The 17,989-nt window shown below is 51.1% G+C and overlaps 1 protein-coding gene across 3 annotated transcripts in view; it reads left to right on the top strand.

The window, feature by feature from the left end:
* PSME4 (proteasome activator subunit 4) overlaps positions 1-17,989 on the top strand; it is a 161,734-nt gene that overhangs the window by 105,682 nt on the left and 38,063 nt on the right. For all 3 annotated transcript variants that reach the window (XR_015060010.1, XM_085888095.1, XM_085888096.1), the window contains 6 exons: positions 41-122; positions 233-386; positions 806-875; positions 1,075-1,200; positions 2,658-2,810; positions 3,831-3,935. Coding sequence is in view for 2 of the 3 variants with exons in the window: in XM_085888095.1 (XP_085744221.1) it covers positions 41-122; positions 233-386; positions 806-875; positions 1,075-1,200; positions 2,658-2,810; positions 3,831-3,935 (690 nt within the window). In the remaining variant the exon portion in view is untranslated. The remainder of the gene's footprint in view (positions 1-40; positions 123-232; positions 387-805; positions 876-1,074; positions 1,201-2,657; positions 2,811-3,830; positions 3,936-17,989) is intronic.

The following is a 17,989-nucleotide window of genomic DNA, read 5'->3' as shown; positions in this document are numbered from 1 at the left end:
ACACTGAAGTATCTAATAGCAGTTGTTGTTTGCCTCTCAGCTGGCCATTTGTTCAATGGGAGCCATTTTGAAACGGATGAAAAGGCCCCACAAGAAGAGGGAAATTGATCCGTATGCTGTGGGTAAGAGATTTTTGCACAGAATGTGTGGCGTTCTTGCATCGACTGAACCTGATTGTGTTATGTCCGGCACCCAAGATCTTCAGGTCACGATGTTCTTATTTCACTCGTAGCTGGTGTGAGCAAGACCACGGTGCTGCAGCCTGGAGAGCGAGCTGACAACCGGTGGCTGCATTACAACTCCAGTCAGTTGCCACGTACACAGCAACAGTGGGATGCCTGCACCTTTGTGAACAAGACACACTGGGGCTTCTACACTTGGCCCAGGTGCGTCTTCATGGAATCATTTATAATATAATGGTCTGCATCAATTTCTTAACCGTGGGTTGTTTTAGTTTGTAGTTATCCCTTTTTGTACCAGATTAGCCTTGTTTGCTAAGCATAGCCTATAGTCTACCCCCTTGTTACCCTCGCCAAAGGAGAGGGTATTACATTTGGGTCCGTTTGTCTGTTTGTCCGCACAGAATGTGCTCATGTAGGCCGCAGACGCCACCTTGTGGTGGGCAATAGTACACGTTGTCTGTTTTTTTTTTCAACCGAGCACCTCTATAAATAAAGTATGTACAATTAGAATGTGAATACATCGACAAAATACGTACAATAAAACCACACAAAACAAGTCCGGGTGAGGGTATGCCATCTTTGATTGCTCGTTCTGGTTGATATTGGTTGGCTTTCTCCGACAGGAAGATGCTAGTTTATGAAGCACACACGGAACAGCCTAAGCTCGGACGAAGTCGAGAGGAACTCAGTGAGGTAACATCAGTGTTATTAATCCACTTCTGGTTGATCGTAAGGGCACTGTTTGTACGTGATACCTGACTTGCTTTGTCTTAATCGATGTTTCATGGTGTTTAAAAAACAAACAGCGGAGCACATGTTGGAGCCGTAGGAGTTTTTTGTTTGGAGAATCTTTTATTTGCTAAAATTTTATGATTTCTCTTGTTATTCACAGGCAGAACAGGCAATCTACGATCAATTCACTGACCCCAAGTTCGTCGAGAAGTTAATTGGATACTTGACTCTCGAGGAGAGGAAAGGAAAGGACAAATTTAATGCAAGGAGATTTCTTTTGTTTAAGGTAGGAAGTTACTCAAACGTTGTGCTTAAGTCGGTTCCCTTCTTGTTTATTTTCTTGTCCTTTATGGCCAGACATTTTTTTTTTTAATAGAAATGCTCCTCCTCAGCTTGGTTATTTTTGCATGCTTTACTCTTGGTCATTTCTGGAACCTTTTCTTTCAACGAACCTTTTCCCGATTTCACATTAATTTAAAATTCGATAAATATTTCATATCAGTTTAAAATGGTACGTGCTGCTTCCTTGCTTGGTGCTCAGCATTTTAAAGGATCGAGCATGGACAAGTGTGTGTGTGTGTGTGTGTGTGTGTGTGTGTGTGTGTGTGTGTGTGTGTGTGTGTGTGTGTGTGTGTGTGTGTGTGTGTGTGTGTGTGTGTGTGTGTGTGTGAAATTTGTGTTACAGCTCCACGAGCCTTCAACCCTGTTGAAAACGATATTGCTACTCTTTCTAAACTCATAAATGAAAGGGGCTGGCAGGATGGCCTAGAGGTATGCACACTCACCTCTAAGCTGCCTAGCCTGGGTTTGAATATCGGCCCAGCTATATACTATCATCCCGGTGTTTCACAGGCAGGGTGATTCGTTTCACCTCTACTAACCCTAACCTCAACGTGTGTCCCATTCATCTGGGGCGTTAAACTGGGCGTCGCGTTTGCTGGCATTAGTTGGTGGATGTTAAATATCCCGATGTCCTTCGCGAAGAGTATGCGAGGTAGAGCTGGCACGATGAACAAATTACAAATTCTTACCCTGGCTTCCTGAACTGGAGTGGTGACCCGACCAGGATTGTTGCTTCGTAACTGCTTCGACAGCACCAACGCTAGGGCATGAGGCATGGTGCATGATCATGATGATGATTTCTATTTATTCTTTAATGGCCACAATTATTCCGACTTTCTTGTGGGGTTGGCTGGGGGAAGTTTTTGGCTCAAGTCTTTCACAAACCGGCTGGCCAAGCCTGACATTCGACTAAGTAGTTATGACAGAAATTTGGAATTTGTCTAGGGTGCCGGCGAGAGCTCGCTTTCTCTTCATGAAGGACACTGTGGGATCTTTAACGTATCCCAACTAATGCTGGCAGATGGGATGCTCAGTTTCATGTCCGTCCGAGGTACATTGATGAATCACAGGTGAAACACCAAGATGACGGTTTATAGCAGGGTCGAGATTCAAACCCAGCCCAGACAACTTTTGAGGCAAGTATACTTACCTCTAAGCCATCCTACCAGCATGATGATGATGATGATGATGATGATTAAAAAGAAAATAGAGACCCTTAATGATCATGCTTTTTAAAAAATGTAACAATTGTGTAATCATTGCAAGATAAAATGAATAAAGGAGTTTTGTGATTCATTCAGAAAAAGCACAAAAGTATTTTGGTGTTTTTATAAACTACTGCTGAACATCTTTAAAGTTTTCCTGTTCCACTGTGACTGTGCTTTTCTTGTGTGTAACCAGGGTTTGTTCAGGAATTTTGATGAGGCCTTTTTGCCAGTTTTTCGACCACACGTAGAACGCCTTGTTGGAGATGCACATGAGAGCGCTCAACGATGTCTGGCTGAGATTGTGGCTGGCATGATTCGAGGCTCAAAGCACTGGGATTTTGAGAAGGTTGTTTTCCACGTGCACTTGTATAAGCTGAAGGTTTCCTGTCACTGTCAGAACCGATTCCTTGAAGACATAAATGGTGCAAGGAATAGATAAATCATCAAGGAGCTCTTTCTGAAGTGATATCTGTAGACTCTTGTTGAGCCAAATAGATTCATATCACTGGTAATTCATCTTAAATGTTCATCCAAACTGAGTTTGCACAATGTTATTTTATTTACTGTCTTTTGTGACAAAACGTGAAATTTAGCTTGTTGTAGATACAAGCCTTGTACAGCAAAGCACGAAAATGAAGAAGAAATCTGCTTCAATGCAAGACTTATGTAGATGGAGATGGGATTATGTAGGAGAGTCGTCGTCAATTCTTTTATTTGTTCCCTTATTTTCAGGTGCGATCAAACTTGGTACAAGTATTATAATGATGCAATAATGCGGGCGGGGGCATATCTGGCAACGTCACAATGTCGAAGAGTGCCCTTCTCCTTTATTTTTTAAATGTATTTTTATACGCTCGATATATATATATTTATATATATATATATATATATATATATATATATATATATATATATATATATATATATATATATATATATATATATATATATATATATCAGGGCGTATTACGTGATACCGGTCATCTGTCTGTCCGTCCGTCCGTTCCTGTCCGCACTCTAACTCCCAAAGTTTTCAACTTTCACGTTTAAATTTGGTACATAGGTACAGACTGTGGAGACGGTGTCGCGACATACGTTCGTCATCTAAAGTGGTTGCCATGGCAACCAGGATTCTATTTTCCATGTAGTTGCACAATTCTGTATATACCTTCTTGTTCATCATAAATTGACGTGTTTGAATATTTAATTGTGTGCGTGTGCACGCGCGAGTGTGTGTCACAGAGACTTTTTCGGGCGTATATTGTGCTCACTTTTTTTTTTTAACTTGGTACATTCTTCTTGTCAAATTGTCTCATCAACTGCATTGCATGATTTAACAAATTTTCCTGGCTTTCTTTTCCTCCAGGTCGAAAGGCTTTGGATTTTTCTGAGACCCTTGCTGCGCTCCGCCTTCTGTAACATCAGTGTCGACACCTTTAATGACTGGGGAACCAGCATCTCCACAGCCTGTGTAAGCCTGATCAATGTTCCAGGTCATGCGTTTGTATTTTTGTCGTGTACAGGAGCAATGTTTCTGTTTTATGAATCACAACATGGTTTTTTTTCTGTTGCTTCAAATAAATTATGTGTGGATTCCTTGAACACTTTCAGAACAAGGAAGTGCTGACAAGTTGGCTGCTGGTTTGGATGTGAGACCATAAAATATTATCACCTGCTTAAAATTAGTCTATATTCACTGTTTTTTTTTTAACAATTTGTAGAAGAGAATCACTCATAGCATAGTGATTAATAATACTGAAATGAAGAAGGCAAACAACCAGAATAAGACAAAACATTATGACATTGTTACCAATATATATATATATATATATATATATATATATATATATATATATATATATATATATATATATATATATATATATATATATATATATATATATATATATATATATTGTTGTGGTTACCAAATTCGCAAACCACCATTCAGGTCCCTTAGGTGAGATATCTCGGTAAGTACATGTGTAGTTAGGCCCAAACCCGTTGTCTAGTGGGAATACATGTCATTTATGCGTGCTGCGACTCTTCAGGATAGCCGTTTTTCTTTTACTATCTTTATTTTGGACCAACCGCCATTGTTACCACCAACCACAACATCAACCACCCACCGCGGCGCTGCTTCACGTCACACCTCGCAACCGTCGCATCGCCACCGTTCTTGCGCCGCTTGTGGGTACCGGTGTTGGATTCGTGCAGGGCGCGCGCCGAACAGCGTGTACAAAACCACGGATTTTCCACTTCAAAAACGGATCAAAAACGACACACGCCCACTTTTGTTCCGTCCAATCGGTGAGCGAGGGGCGATTTGGCCCCGCCCCCAGGGCGTTGGAGGGCGATCGATATATGCAAATTTATGGATCAAAAAGCATTCACGCCCACTTTTTCTCGGGCCAATGGGGAGCGAGGTGAAAGGTCGAAGGGAGGGGGTCAAAGATGAGAGAGCGAAGCCACGGGGCTGATATAAGCGACCGTGTTCGTCAGTCAAGTGAACAGAGAGTTAAGACTTCGCGGGCGGTGGAGTTGGGAAGAAGGAGCAAAAAGGAGCTGGTCGCCGTCGTGTGCGTTGGAGTCGGAGCGGAGGGGACGGAGCTGTGGAGAGGCGGCGAGGGCAGATGAGGGGGTGCTCGCGTCGTGCAGGGAGCTGCACCCCAGGGAGGCCGACAGCGCGACCTGGCCGAGGTGGAGACGCTCGTCGCGGGACTCGAGGCAGAGTAGGAATCCTCTATACCCCGAGCATCAGCAACCCCCTCCTGTTTCCCCCCGCGCTGAGATAGTGCGACCAAGGGGGCCCCTTTCCCACCCCCTACCAGACACTGCCCGCGAGGCCCGCGGAGTTGAGGCACCATCGCCGCTCCGCGTCTCATCACCAGACGGGTAGGCCCGACCCGGTCTCGGCCTCAGGCCCGCCTCATCTTTGAGGGTATTCTTTTCCTTGGTTTTGGGTATGTGTTGTTGGCGCCGTCTGTGAAGTAAAATTGTATAAGTGTTGCCGTGTGCTCGCGTAATCGGTAGTAGATCTGCATTGTCGCATTTGCTTTTTGTGTAAATTGCATTGTATTTTTCTTTTCTGTGTGCTTTTGGTGGAATTGTATATGTGCGCTTTCCGTTCATCGCGAATAAATGTGCTTTGTGTTGAACTGTTTCCCGCTTCGCTTCGTCATTTCTTTCATTGAATCCTCATCTTGCTTCACGTAAAGGGTTGGTAGTGGGCTGAATACGCCCGATAATTAATCGAACCGTCGAGGTCGACGAATAACACCGCTCGGTTATCCCGATAGTACGGAACGGGTCGCTTAAGTGGCCCGTGTCCGAAGTCGACCTGCGGCGAGGTGCGATCGCCCGGTCTACCCTCCGCGTGGGTACTTAGGTAGGTCGAATTTGGCGAGCAACCCTATCCCACGCGGGGGCTGATTGGCTCGATCGCGGTGAGACCGAAAGGTCCACCCGTGACTGGTTCCCGGCGTTAGTCCGAGAGGGTCACGACTGGATTGTCCATCCGGTGGGCGACGTGCCGCGATTCGAGTTACGTGGCCGTCGCACGCCGGCGGGCGCGAATCCGCAACACTGGTGTCAGGTCGTGCGATACAAATTCATCGCCCTCCTCGCGGCACTGGTATCGGAGAACAGGAAAACGGGCTCTCCTGTCTCCGGCTAAATTCACGGGAATCGGTCCAGGGGTGAGAGAAGCGACCCCCGATTCCCTCCAAATTACGAGCGAGCTAAATTAACCCTTCACGAGAAGCAAGATGGCGTCTCAAGGCGAGCGGGAGCCGGGGGTATTAGAAATGGATGTAGAATGTGTAGAATCCATGGTCCAGGATGGAATCCCCGAGCAGGAAATGTTGATTGTGCAGGAACACGGACTCGCCCAACTGAACCCAGAGCCCGAAATAGGTGCGGCAGCGGCCGCGGTGTATGACACCTCCCCTTCCCCCCTCCACCAAAACCCTTCCCCGATCCCTGCCGAAACGGCTCACCCAAGCGCACCCGACATGGCCCAGCTATGCGCCATGCTGGCGGAAATGACAGCGAACATGATCAAGCAAATGAACGAAAAGATGGATGCGAATACACAGCAAATAAACGGAATGGAAGCAAACATGAAGGAGGAAATGAAAAAGCTACGGGGTGAGACGCAGAACATGGGCCGATGCCTGCAGGCAGGCATGAAGGGCGTGACCAGGGAGATAGAAATGGCGACTCCACGTGTAGGAGCAAACGAGCTGGAAGGGGGTGCAACGGCTGACAGGCCCGCGGTGGAGGCGGGTAAAAAAATAATTCGGGGGGCGTGTTGGGCGAGGGTCGTGACAGAGGAATCGACGGTGACCAAAAGGGAAAAATTAAATGGGGAGACCAAAACGTGTGAGACGAGACACGAAATGACGACAACGGAAATAATAGTTGAGACAAGGGAGGTAAAGGGTGAAGAGTTGGCAGAGACACGGGAGATGGGAACGATAGAGGGAAGACTGCACGATGAAGACGGAGTAAGTGACGCACACACACACACGGAGGTAGTGGAGGACAATGGGTGTGAGCTCGCGGAGCGTGTAGGGACCCAGTGCGAGCACCTGGATGGCCTCCTCCAGGAACGAGGGGAGGGAGTATGCCCCCTTGAGGCGAGTCACGACCAGGTGAGTTCGGTCGTGCTTTGCGAGGTTGAGGGGAGGAGTGCTGCGAACGGGTGCTTGGAGAGCTTGGGGGTATAGAGGCCCCGGAGACCCTTGTGGGGACACGAATCCCCAGTGTGGTTGTCCCTGTGTGTGTGGTGCAAGGCGTGAGTGCGTCCCCGTGTGTGGAAGCGACCCCGTGTGTGAGTGGTGTGGTGGCGATGGTGCCGGAGTACGTGCTTCCCAGCACGCCGTGTGTGGATGAGGCACGGAGTGTGGATGAGGCACCGCGGTTGAGTGCCCCCGCGTGTGTGGATGAGGCACGGAGTGCGAGTGAGGCACCGCGGGTGAGTGCCCCCGCACGCGTGAGTGAACGGCCGTGTGCAAGGTCGCTGTGTGCAAGGGAGACCGTGTGTGTGAGAGAGCGGTATGTGAGGGAGATGTCGGTTGGCATGCGGGAGCACGCAGCCGCGTCTCCCGGTGTGAATGTGATGGAGTGAACTGTGTGCGTCGTAACACGCAGGTGTGCGTGGGTTGAATGGCGACGACGGCGACATGGGAGGAAAGAAAGCCGAGTAGCGGCTGTAGTTGTTTCGGGGACCGTGCCGGGTTCACCCAGCAGTGAGCACACGGTTCGTGCTGTGCAACGCACGAGACCGCCACGTGCTCGCTTGCGAGAGTGACGTCCCGGTCCGGAAACGCCAGCGGTGGATTTGCCGATCCCGCGGACGGACAAAGTTAAGGCAGGTAAATGGATTTGGACCGGACGGGTTCTCCACGCGATCGTGTGTGTGAGGCTCCAACGGGCAAAGCACATGTGTTCGCGTGGGGAACCCCTCGAGACGTGGGGCTTGTGTTTTTTTTTATTATGCGCACGGTGACGTCATGGCTGCACTTGTGGTTGGAATCCGGCAGGAGGGGTATCCCGGCCGGATGGTACCATCCAAGGAGGGACGAGGAACACGTGCAGCTGCATGACGTCACGGGCAGGTGCAAAGTGCGCGAGCTCTGAGTTGCCGCGCAGGTGCTGCGCATGAAAAAAAAAAAAAAAAAAAAACAAGCCTCACTTTCGGGTGCACAGGATTCCTGGGCAAGGGGTGGAAGACCCCCTTACCTGGGCACAGGATGGAAACTAGTTAGGGGGAAGGGTTAGCTTAGTTAGACCGACTTCATGGGGCAGGGGTAAGTCCTCATGGAGTCCGTGGAATGGATTAGGTAGAGGGATTTAGCCAGATTTAGGATGGGAAATGGAGTATGGGATTATTTAGAAGACAGTGACAGACAGTGAATGTGTAGTGGGGACGTAGTTTAGCTACGTAGTGTTAAAAGGAACGTGCTGTAGTTTAAGGGACGACGTGGGAGCACGAGTTAGTTAGGGAAGGTAGTTAGAAGGATGGCAGAGTTCAGTGGTGTGTGTGTTGAAGAGTTGGTGAGTGAAGTGGAAGCATGTGCTTGGTGAGTGAGTGAGGCCAGCGGGTCTGTGTGTGTGTGTGGAGCGAATGGGGAATGCATGGTGTGATGAGTGATTGGGGGGAGGAGTGACTCCCGCCCAAGGGACCCCGGGGTCAGGGTAGAGTGAGTTAGCTGGGTTAGTCAAATTGAAAAATGGAGGTCGTTTTGTTGTTGGTGGGAAAGTAGGCTCGAGACCCATTTGGAGGGGTGCAGGAGCCCTGTTGACGGGCTTGGGAGCGTGGCTGCGAAAGGTGAGTATCGCTGAGTGGGTACCCCGGGCACCAGGCTAGTCGGCCGTGGTAGGCCAAGGGCCCATGGGGGGCCGGGATAGCGTAGTGGGCACGGGTGCGCCTGCTTGGTGCGGAGGCCCGGGGCGCCATTAGCCGCGTGGGCAGTGTTGTGGGCATGGGTGACCCTCGGAAAGGGGCCCGGGAAGCCAGCCTGCCACGTGTGCGTTTCAGGGGAGGTGCCATGGGGGGCACTCCCCGGTGTTAGGGAGCTGGTAGGCTCGGAGGCAGTGTAGTGCCCGGGGGTGCCATAGCGGGAGATTCGGCAGAGGGTCGTGCCTGCCAGAGGGAGCCACGTGTCCCAGCCACGAGAACGTGTGAGGGCACGGAGAGAAAATTGGGGGGCGAGGCCCGAAATTGTGAGGACACCAACACAGGCGACGGGAATCTGGGTTGTTAGAACCAATAGTCTAAGCGAGAGGCGCTTGTTGAAAGCCCCGGGGTAGTTTAACTGTTAAATGGATAGGGTAGATTAGGAGATGTACCCCTCCGCACCATCCATCCCCTCGCTGTCGTTGTGGGCCGCTGGACCCACTTTGGTTATAGATCGCCGAACTCTGGGGAGGCCATTCTGAGGCTTCGTTGGGCCTCGACACAGGACGTTAGCTCTCCCTTATTCCCCTCCGGGAAGGGAACGTAGGGGTTGGGAGTAGGCTAGGTGACAGGATAGGTTAGCCGAACAAGGACGATAAAGGGGGTTAGGGGACGATTTATAGTGGGGGAGTAAAAATAAAAACAACAAAAAAATAAGTTGGGGCTAAATTGGGGTTTGACAAATTAAGGGAGTGGGTATGTACAGTGACAGGCAAAGGCGATAGGTTGGGAGGGAGACAGGTAGGTAGGTCCGAGCCCGCCTTCCGAGTGGCCAGCACCACCGCACCCCCTCCACCAACCTCCACTGAACGGCAAAGGCTGGCCAGCTTCATCGGCTGGCTGTTTTTCTTCAAGGCCTGTGCCGGCCAACTTCATCGGCAGCTGTTGTTTTGCTGCGAGGCCTGTGCCGGCTGGATCGTCTGCAGCTGCTGTGCTGCAAGGCCTGTGCCGGCCCACTTCATCTGCCGGCTGGCTGTTTTTTCTTCAAGGCCTGTGCCGGCCAGTTCATCTGCCGGCTGTGTTTGCCTGCAGCGGCCTTCTTCTGCGGGCTGTGCTTGCCTGCTGCCTTTGCCATGCCATGCCCACTGCCCCTGTTCACCAGCCCCGTTCAATTTTTGCTTTGCCCCCCCCCCCCTGTTCATTGCCATGTGCGCCAGGGTCAAGGCAACAGTTTGCAAGCTGCGAGAACTGCCCCGTTGGCAGCTACAACACGGGCCTGCAGTGGCGGCCCGTGCACCGTGTTTGCGTCCATCCATTCATCCATCCATTCGTTGTGTTCATTGCGTGTGCCACTTGAGCTGGCACGGAGACTGCGTTTGTGCAGCCCATGCACCGTTGTGGTTCACTGCGTTCAGTTCAAAAAGGAAGGCCTTGGACTGCGAGTGAGCAGCCAGCCACGTTCCCTGTCACCTGCATTGTTTTGAGCCAGAGACTGCATGCGAGCAGCCTGGCTCCCTGCTAACTGCTTTCTTTTTGCAGAGTTCAATGATCCTGGGCCATGGTTTAGTGTAAAATTTGTAAGTTAAGGTAAGATGTACTGTAAATATGAGTGTGCCCCCGGCATGTTTGTCTTAGCGCCGGCAATTTTATTTAAGTCGTCCGTGTGAGTGAGTTTGTTTAGGTAGTTACGCAGCCCTCAGGTTATTTATTTTGGGGACACGAGTACCATGAATGTCGCACTCAGGGATCCGTAGGTAAAATGTACTAGGGGAAAACTACACATGATGGCACACGAAAATTTGACGACTCGGGACGAGTCTGTAAAAAGGGGAGGGGGTAGTGTTGTGGTTACCAAATTCGCAAACCACCATTCAGGTCCCTTAGGTGAGATATCTCGGTAAGTACATGTGTAGTTAGGCCCAAACCCGTTGTCTAGTGGGAATACATGTCATTTATGCGTGCTGCGACTCTTCAGGATAGCCGTTTTTCTTTTACTATCTTTATTTTGGACCAACCGCCATTGTTATCACCAACCACAACATCAACCACCCACCGCGGCGCCGCTTCACGTCACACCTCGCAACCGTCGCATCGCCACCGTTCTTGCGCCGCTTGTGGGTACCGGTGTTGGACTCGTGCAGGGCGCGCGCCGAACAGCGTGTACAAAACCACGGATTTTCCACTTCAAAAACGGATCAAAAACGACACACGCCCACTTTTGTTCCGTCCAATCGGTGAGCGAGGGGCGATTTGGCCCCGCCCCCAGGGCGTTGGAGGGCGATCGATATATGCAAATTTATGGATCAAAAAGCATTCACGCCCACTTTTTCTCGGGCCAATGGGGAGCGAGGTGAAAGGTCGAAGGGAGGGGGTCAAAGATGAGAGAGCGAAGCCACGGGGCTGATATAAGCGACCGTGTTCGTCAGTCAAGTGAACAGAGAGTTAAGACTTCGCGGGCGGTGGAGTTGGGAAGAAGGAGCAAAAAGGAGCTGGTCGCCGTCGTGTGCGTTGGAGTCGGAGCGGAGGGGACGGAGCTGTGGAGAGGCGGCGAGGGCAGACGAGGGGGTGCTCGCGTCGTGCAGGGAGCTGCACCCCAGGGAGGCCGACAGCGCGACCTGGCCGAGGTGGAGACGCTCGTCGCGGGACTCGAGGCAGAGTAGGAATCCTCTATACCCCGAGCATCAGCAACCCCCTCCTGTTTCCCCCGCGCTGAGATAGTGCGACCAAGGGGGCCCCTTTCCCACCCCCTACCAGACACTGCCCGCGAGGCCCGCGGAGTTGAGGCACCATCGCCGCTCCGCGTCTCATCACCAGACGGGTAGGCCCGACCCGGTCTCGGCCTCAGGCCCGCCTCATCTTTGAGGGTATTCTTTTCCTTGGTTTTAGGTATGTGTTGTCGGCGCCGTCTGTGAAGTAAAATTGTATAAGTGTTGCCGTGTGCTCGCGTAATCGGTAGTAGATCTGCATTGTCGCATTTGCTTTTTGTGTAAATTGCATTGTGTTTTTCTTTTCTGTGTGCTTTTGGTGGAATTGTATATGTGCGCTTTCCGTTCATCGCGAATAAATGTGCTTTGTGTTGAACTGTTTCCCGCTTCGCTTCGTCATTTCTTTCATTGAATCCTCATCTTGCTTCACGTAAAGGGTTGGTAGTGGGCTGAATACGCCCGATAATTAATCGAACCGTCGAGGTCGACGAATAACACCGCTCGGTTATCCCGATAGTACGGAACGGGTCGCTTAAGTGGCCCGTGTCCGAAGTCGACCTGCGGCGAGGTGCGACCGCCCGGTCTACCCTCCGTGTGGGTACTTAGGTAGGTCGAATTTGGCGAGCAACCCTATCCCACGCGGGTGCTGATTGGCTCGATCGCGGTGAGACCGAAAGGTCCACCCGTGACTGGTTCCCGGCGTTAGTCCGAGAGGGTCACGACTGGATTGTCCGTCCGGTGGGCGACGTGCCACGATTCGAGTTACGTGGCCGTCAGCACGCCGGCGGGCGCGAATCCGCAACAATATATATATATATATATATATATATATATATATATATATATATATATTACAAACTGGAAAATAACTTGGAAGTGGCTAGGGCGTGCCAATTTGGGTGTCCCCCCCCCCCCCAAAATGAATGTTTTAACATCACAAAGTGCCAACATGTAAAAAGTTTCTTTATACTAAAATATCCTTGCATGCCAAAAATTAGCCCATTATAAAAATATTTAGAGTTCCCTCAAGGCCTTTGAAGATGTTCACAATTTGCGCATAAGATCCAATTTGCGTGGCAAACTTGGTTTTATAAACATCATGCAATATACACTATACAGTAGGGTGTTCCAAAAAAATGAAAGTTTGATTTTTGCTGCTCCCTGATTTTGCCTTTGTTCCAATACCCCATAAGAACTTCGAGGTCAAAAATGAACAAAATTCCATGATATTTAGGGGTTCCTCAAGTTGGCACAATTATGTCGATTATGGAGAGGGCATTTTGCACTGCAATGTCAAAAAGCTCATCTTTGTCTCCTTGGACAAACTATTCCTTCATCCTATATGACTGCTGTGGTTTTTGAAAATATCAAACAACCATATTAATTGTGAAGTGTGTGCTGTATCAAGTGATTGGGTTTTCGTGTATCATGACTCGCCCGCTAGGGGTGGCGTTGATGTACATACGGTCGGGCAATAAAGTGGAGTTACTGCTACGCTCTCACCCTCTATGTTCTGCTGCACCTCGGACACCACAATTGGCGACGAGGATGGTTGATCGACGAGTCACTGCGCATGGACATGTGCCCGTTTTCGTCGGAGATGACTTCGAATTGTTTTCAGAACAGTTGGGGTGCTATTTCCATGCGAATGATGTGGTCGACGAGAGCAAACAGAAGTCGATCTTGCTCGCCTCGCTATCGGCGGAACATTATCGATTGCTGAGTGATTTGGTGGCGCCGGACAAGCCCAGTGATGACGGGCTGTCGTTTCGGGACATTGTGCAGAAGATGAAAGCACACATGGTGCCGGAGAAGTCATTACAGCTGGCTCGATACCAGTTCGATCGCCTCGCGAAACGTACAAAGGAGCGCGTCGCTGATTTCGTGGCGCGAGTGAAGCATTCTTCCGTGGCCTGCAAGTTCACGGCAGAGGAGCGTCCAGCTCGGCTCAGAGATCGTTTTATTTCTGGTTTGCGAGATGCAAAAATGGTTTCGGCGGTTCTACGGCTGAAGGGTGAAGCCATTACATTTACCTCGGAGGTCGATACTGCTACAGCTGTCGAGCAGACTCTCGGAGATGTTCGGGCCGTCACCGGCCGCGGCATGCCGGTTGGCCCGGGGGCCCACGCGGTGGCGTGAGCGCCCCGGGACGTACGCACGACCTTCGGTGCGGGTCGGGGCCGGACGTCTCCGCACGGCCGCACGAGCGGCGAGGTGACCCCGCGGAAGTGTTTGGGATGCGGAGGTCGACACCTGCGCCGTGTGAGCCCGTTTAAAAGCACCGTGTGTTTACGTTGTCACAAGGTGGGTCATCTGAAGCGTGTGTGCCGAGGGGCGTTGGCCACCGTTAAGGTCATGGACGGCGATGTACGAGGTGACCTCGGCGAACCGGGGCGGAACCGGCAGCCGTTGATGGGCCTGTTTTCAATTGGTCCTGCGGCGGCGCGCCCGATGATGGTGGAAGTCGAAGTGAACAACACGGCGATCACGTTTCAGGTTGATACGGGAGCGGCGGTGTCGATCATCGGCGAACAGACCACGCGTAGATTCAACAACCTGAAGCTTATCAGGTCCGACCTCACACTGTTCACGCACACCCGCGAGAAGATAACACCAGTTCGGATGGCAGACGTGTCTGTGCGGTACCAAGGCCAGGTCGCCGCGCTTCCGTTGTACGTCGTGCAGGGGAGGGGTCCGTCTCTCCTAGGCCGAGACTGGCTGACCCGCATCAGGCTAGACTGGGCCACCGTTCACCTTGTGCAATCCGTGCCGAGCCGATGGGAGGATCAGTTGGAGAAGATTCTTCAAAGACATCAAGGTTTGTTTTGCGACGACCTTGGGAAACTCAAGGGTGTGGAGGCAAAGCTCTTCCTGAAGGAGGGGGTGGTTCCTCGTTTTTGTAAACCATGACCGGTGCCGTATGCTCTGCGGGACAAGGTCAAGGGTGAACTGGATAGGCTGGAGGCCTGTGGAGTGATCGAACGGGTGTCGTACTCAGATTGGGCCACCCCGGTCGTCACGGTGCTGAAACGGAATGGAGACATCCGATTGTGCGGGGACTTCAAGTCCACGGTTAACCCGGGGCTCACCGTGGAACAATATCCACTGCCGTCAATCGATGACATATATGCACGATTGGCGGGAGTCGATACTTCACGAAGCTTGATCTGCGTGATTCATATTTTCACCTGCCGGTGGATCCCGGGAGTAGCGACCTTTTGACAATCAACACGTGTCAAGGGCTCTATCGATATACCCAACTCTGTTTTGGGATTGCTTCCGGCCCCCGCCTTGTGGCAGAAAGCCATGGATCAGGTTTGCATTGGCCTGCCTGCTCAAACCTACCTGGACGATTTGCTCATTGCGGGGAAAACAGCAGACGAGCATCTTGCGAACATTGCCCAAGTGCTGACGAAGCTAGAAGTGTGCAGCCTGCGCTTGAACAGAGACAAGTGCGCGTTCTTCAAGCAGCGCTTGGAATACCTCGGGCACATCATCACGCCGGAGGGGCTGTTGAAAGGCCCTCGGAAGGTGGAGGCGATTCAGCAGATGCCACCGCCTCGCGACAAGACGCAGCTGCGCTCGTTCATTGGTATGGCCCAGTATTACCAAAGGTTCGTGCGCTCACAGCGCAAGCTCAGCTCACAGCTTGCGCCGTTAACGCGGTTGCTCAGGAAGGATGAGCGCTGGGCCTGGGGGCCTGCACACCAGGCGGCGTTCGACCCCGTCAAGCGGCTGCTCACAGAGGATACGGTCCTCGTGCACTACGAGCCTGCGCGTCCGCTCCTATTGGCATGCGACAGCTCTGCATATAGCATCGGGGCAGTGCTCTCCCACAGGATGGACGATGGTTCCAAGCAGCCTGTTTGTTTTGCACCTCGGACCCTGTCCGCAGCAGAGCGGGAATATGCCCAGATCGAGCACGAGGCTCTCAGCCTCGTCTGGGGTGTGCGGAGGTTTCATCAATACCTGCTGGGGCGGCATTTCACTTTGCAGACGGATCACAAACCACTTCAATTCATCCTGAAACCCGAACGCGGGGTTCCGGTGGTAGCGGCCGCGCGGATACAGCGATGGTGTCTTTCTTGCTGCTTACAATTACAATATTCAGTTCCGGAGCACCGAAAAGCATGCTAACTGCGACGGGCTCTCACGCTTGCCTCGCGCGGAGGGTCCAGCTGCGTCTCAGTCGGCCGACCGGGTTGATGTGTTCGCGCTGGGCCAGATCCAAAGCGGGCCGATCACGGCCAAACAGGTCGCGGTGGAATCGGCTCATGATCCAGTGCTCGCCCGTGTCGTCCAGGCGATTTCTACAGGGAATTGGAGCGAGCTACATTCAACACCGGCATTTCAGCCTTTCGCGTTGCGCGCATCGGAGCTGTCGTTGGTCCAACGGTGCGTTATGTGGGGGATGAGAGCGGTGATTCCACCGAAGTTCAGGCAGCGGTGTTTGGAAGAACTGCATGTCAGTCACCTTGGCATCGTGAAGACCAAGAGTCTTGCTCGTAGCCTGTTGTGGTGGCCGGGGTTGAACAAAGACATTGAGCAGTTGGTTTAGTGTTGCACCACGTGCCAAACAGATGCTGATAACCTGCATCGAGCCTCGGGACTATGGCTGACCCCAGCCAGGGCCTGGCAGAGGGTCCATGTGGATTTTGTGGGGGCCGGTTAATGGCAAAATGTTTTTGATTGTGATCGATGCATTCTCTAAATGGCCGGAGGTTGTAGTAATGCAGCATACATCAGCAAACATTACAGTAGAGAAACTGCGGGCGATCTTTGCTAATAAAGGATTACCGAGGTTCTGGTCTCTGATAACGGTCCGCAGTTCATCGCAGGTGTATTTGATGAGTTTATGCGTCAGAATGGTGTTCGACATCTAAGGTCCGCACCGTATCATCCTGCGAGGAATGGGCAGGCAGAGTCGTTTGTTAAGATGTTGAAACGGGCTTTGCGCAGGGGGGGTGGTGCACCTGTGCAGACGGTGGTCGATGTCTTTTTGCTCCAATACAGGAACGCGATTCATCCTGTCACGGGCGATTCTCCTGCCATTCGTCTCTATGGACGGGCATTGCGGTCCAGACTGGATTTGCTGCGACCTGGAGGGTCGGTGAGTGGGGCGGTGTCGCGCCTGACGCTGCTGCGCGGTTTTGATGTGGGACAGCGGGTAATTGTGCGCGATTATTTCCACGGTTTCAAATGGGTGCCGGTTGTGGTCTCTGTGGTGCTGGGGCCGGCGAATTGCATGGTGCGGACTGATGGTGGGGAGGTGTGGAAGCGGCACGTGGACCAAATGCATGATCGCTGTTCAGAGTCACCCTCCCCTCCCCCCCGTGCCGAGCGATGTGGGACCCCCACCTGTGATGTCGCCGTGGCCAGACGTTGTGTTGACGCCCGCGGGGTGTTCACCTGATTCAGTCCTGCTCGAGGACGACGAGCAAGCTTGTCGGCCGGGGGTGGTTGTTGTTGCGGATGGGGCAAGTCCGACGAGGGTGTCACCTCGACATAGCCAGGAGGCGTCTGAGCCTGGGCCGTCTGGCGTCGCTGCCCGTCCGAGGTGGGTCAGGAGAAGGCCGCGGTACTTGGAGGATTTTGACTGTTGATTGGTTTCGTTTGGTCATGTTATAATTGTCATTTCATCATTTGAATTGTCATTTTACGAGGGGAGGAGTGTGCTGTATCACGTGATTGGGTTTTCGTGTATCATGACTCGCCCGCTAGGGGTGGCGGTGATGACCATCCGGTCGGGCAATAAAGCGGAGTTACTGATATGCTCTCGCCCTCCATGTTCTGCTGCGCCTCAGACACCACAAAGTGTACTGCGTTGTGCATATTCAACGGGAAGTTGTCAGTTACAGTTTGGCAAATTTCAACAATATTGTGCCAACTTGTGGAACCCCTAAACATCCTCCAATCTGCTTCATATTTGGTGTGTATGTTTCTACTGTCAAATGGAACAAAGGTACACCCAGGGAGCATGAATATTCATACTTTTATTTTTTTACCCCCTATTATGAAGCACCCTACTATACTGGCATTGAAATATATTGGAGTCATTTCAAAAGAAATGATAATTGTATACATATATTTATATTTATTATGTCGGTACACGTATTAATCAAAAGAAACAATCGAACACACATAAATTTATGTGTTCGAAAGCTATGATGCAATCTACTAGTTTGAGAATCTACATGTTGGCAAGACCATCATAATTGCAGCTCGAAAAGATCTGGAGATGATGTACTTTTCAAAAGATCTGGAGATGATGTACTTTTCAAAAGATCTGGAGATGATGTACTTTTCAAAAGATCTGGAAATGATGTACTTTTCTAAAGATCTGGAGATGATTTATTTTTCTAAAGAACTGGAGATGATGTATTTTTCAAAAGAACTGGAGATGATGTACTTTTCAAA

Source organism: Eptatretus burgeri, chromosome 7 (genome assembly GCF_056783735.1).
Source record: "Eptatretus burgeri isolate ZD-2024b chromosome 7, Ebu_testis_v1, whole genome shotgun sequence".
Classification (NCBI taxonomy): domain Eukaryota; kingdom Metazoa; phylum Chordata; class Myxini; order Myxiniformes; family Myxinidae; genus Eptatretus; species Eptatretus burgeri.
This window is presented reverse-complemented; position numbering and strand designations above follow the sequence as displayed.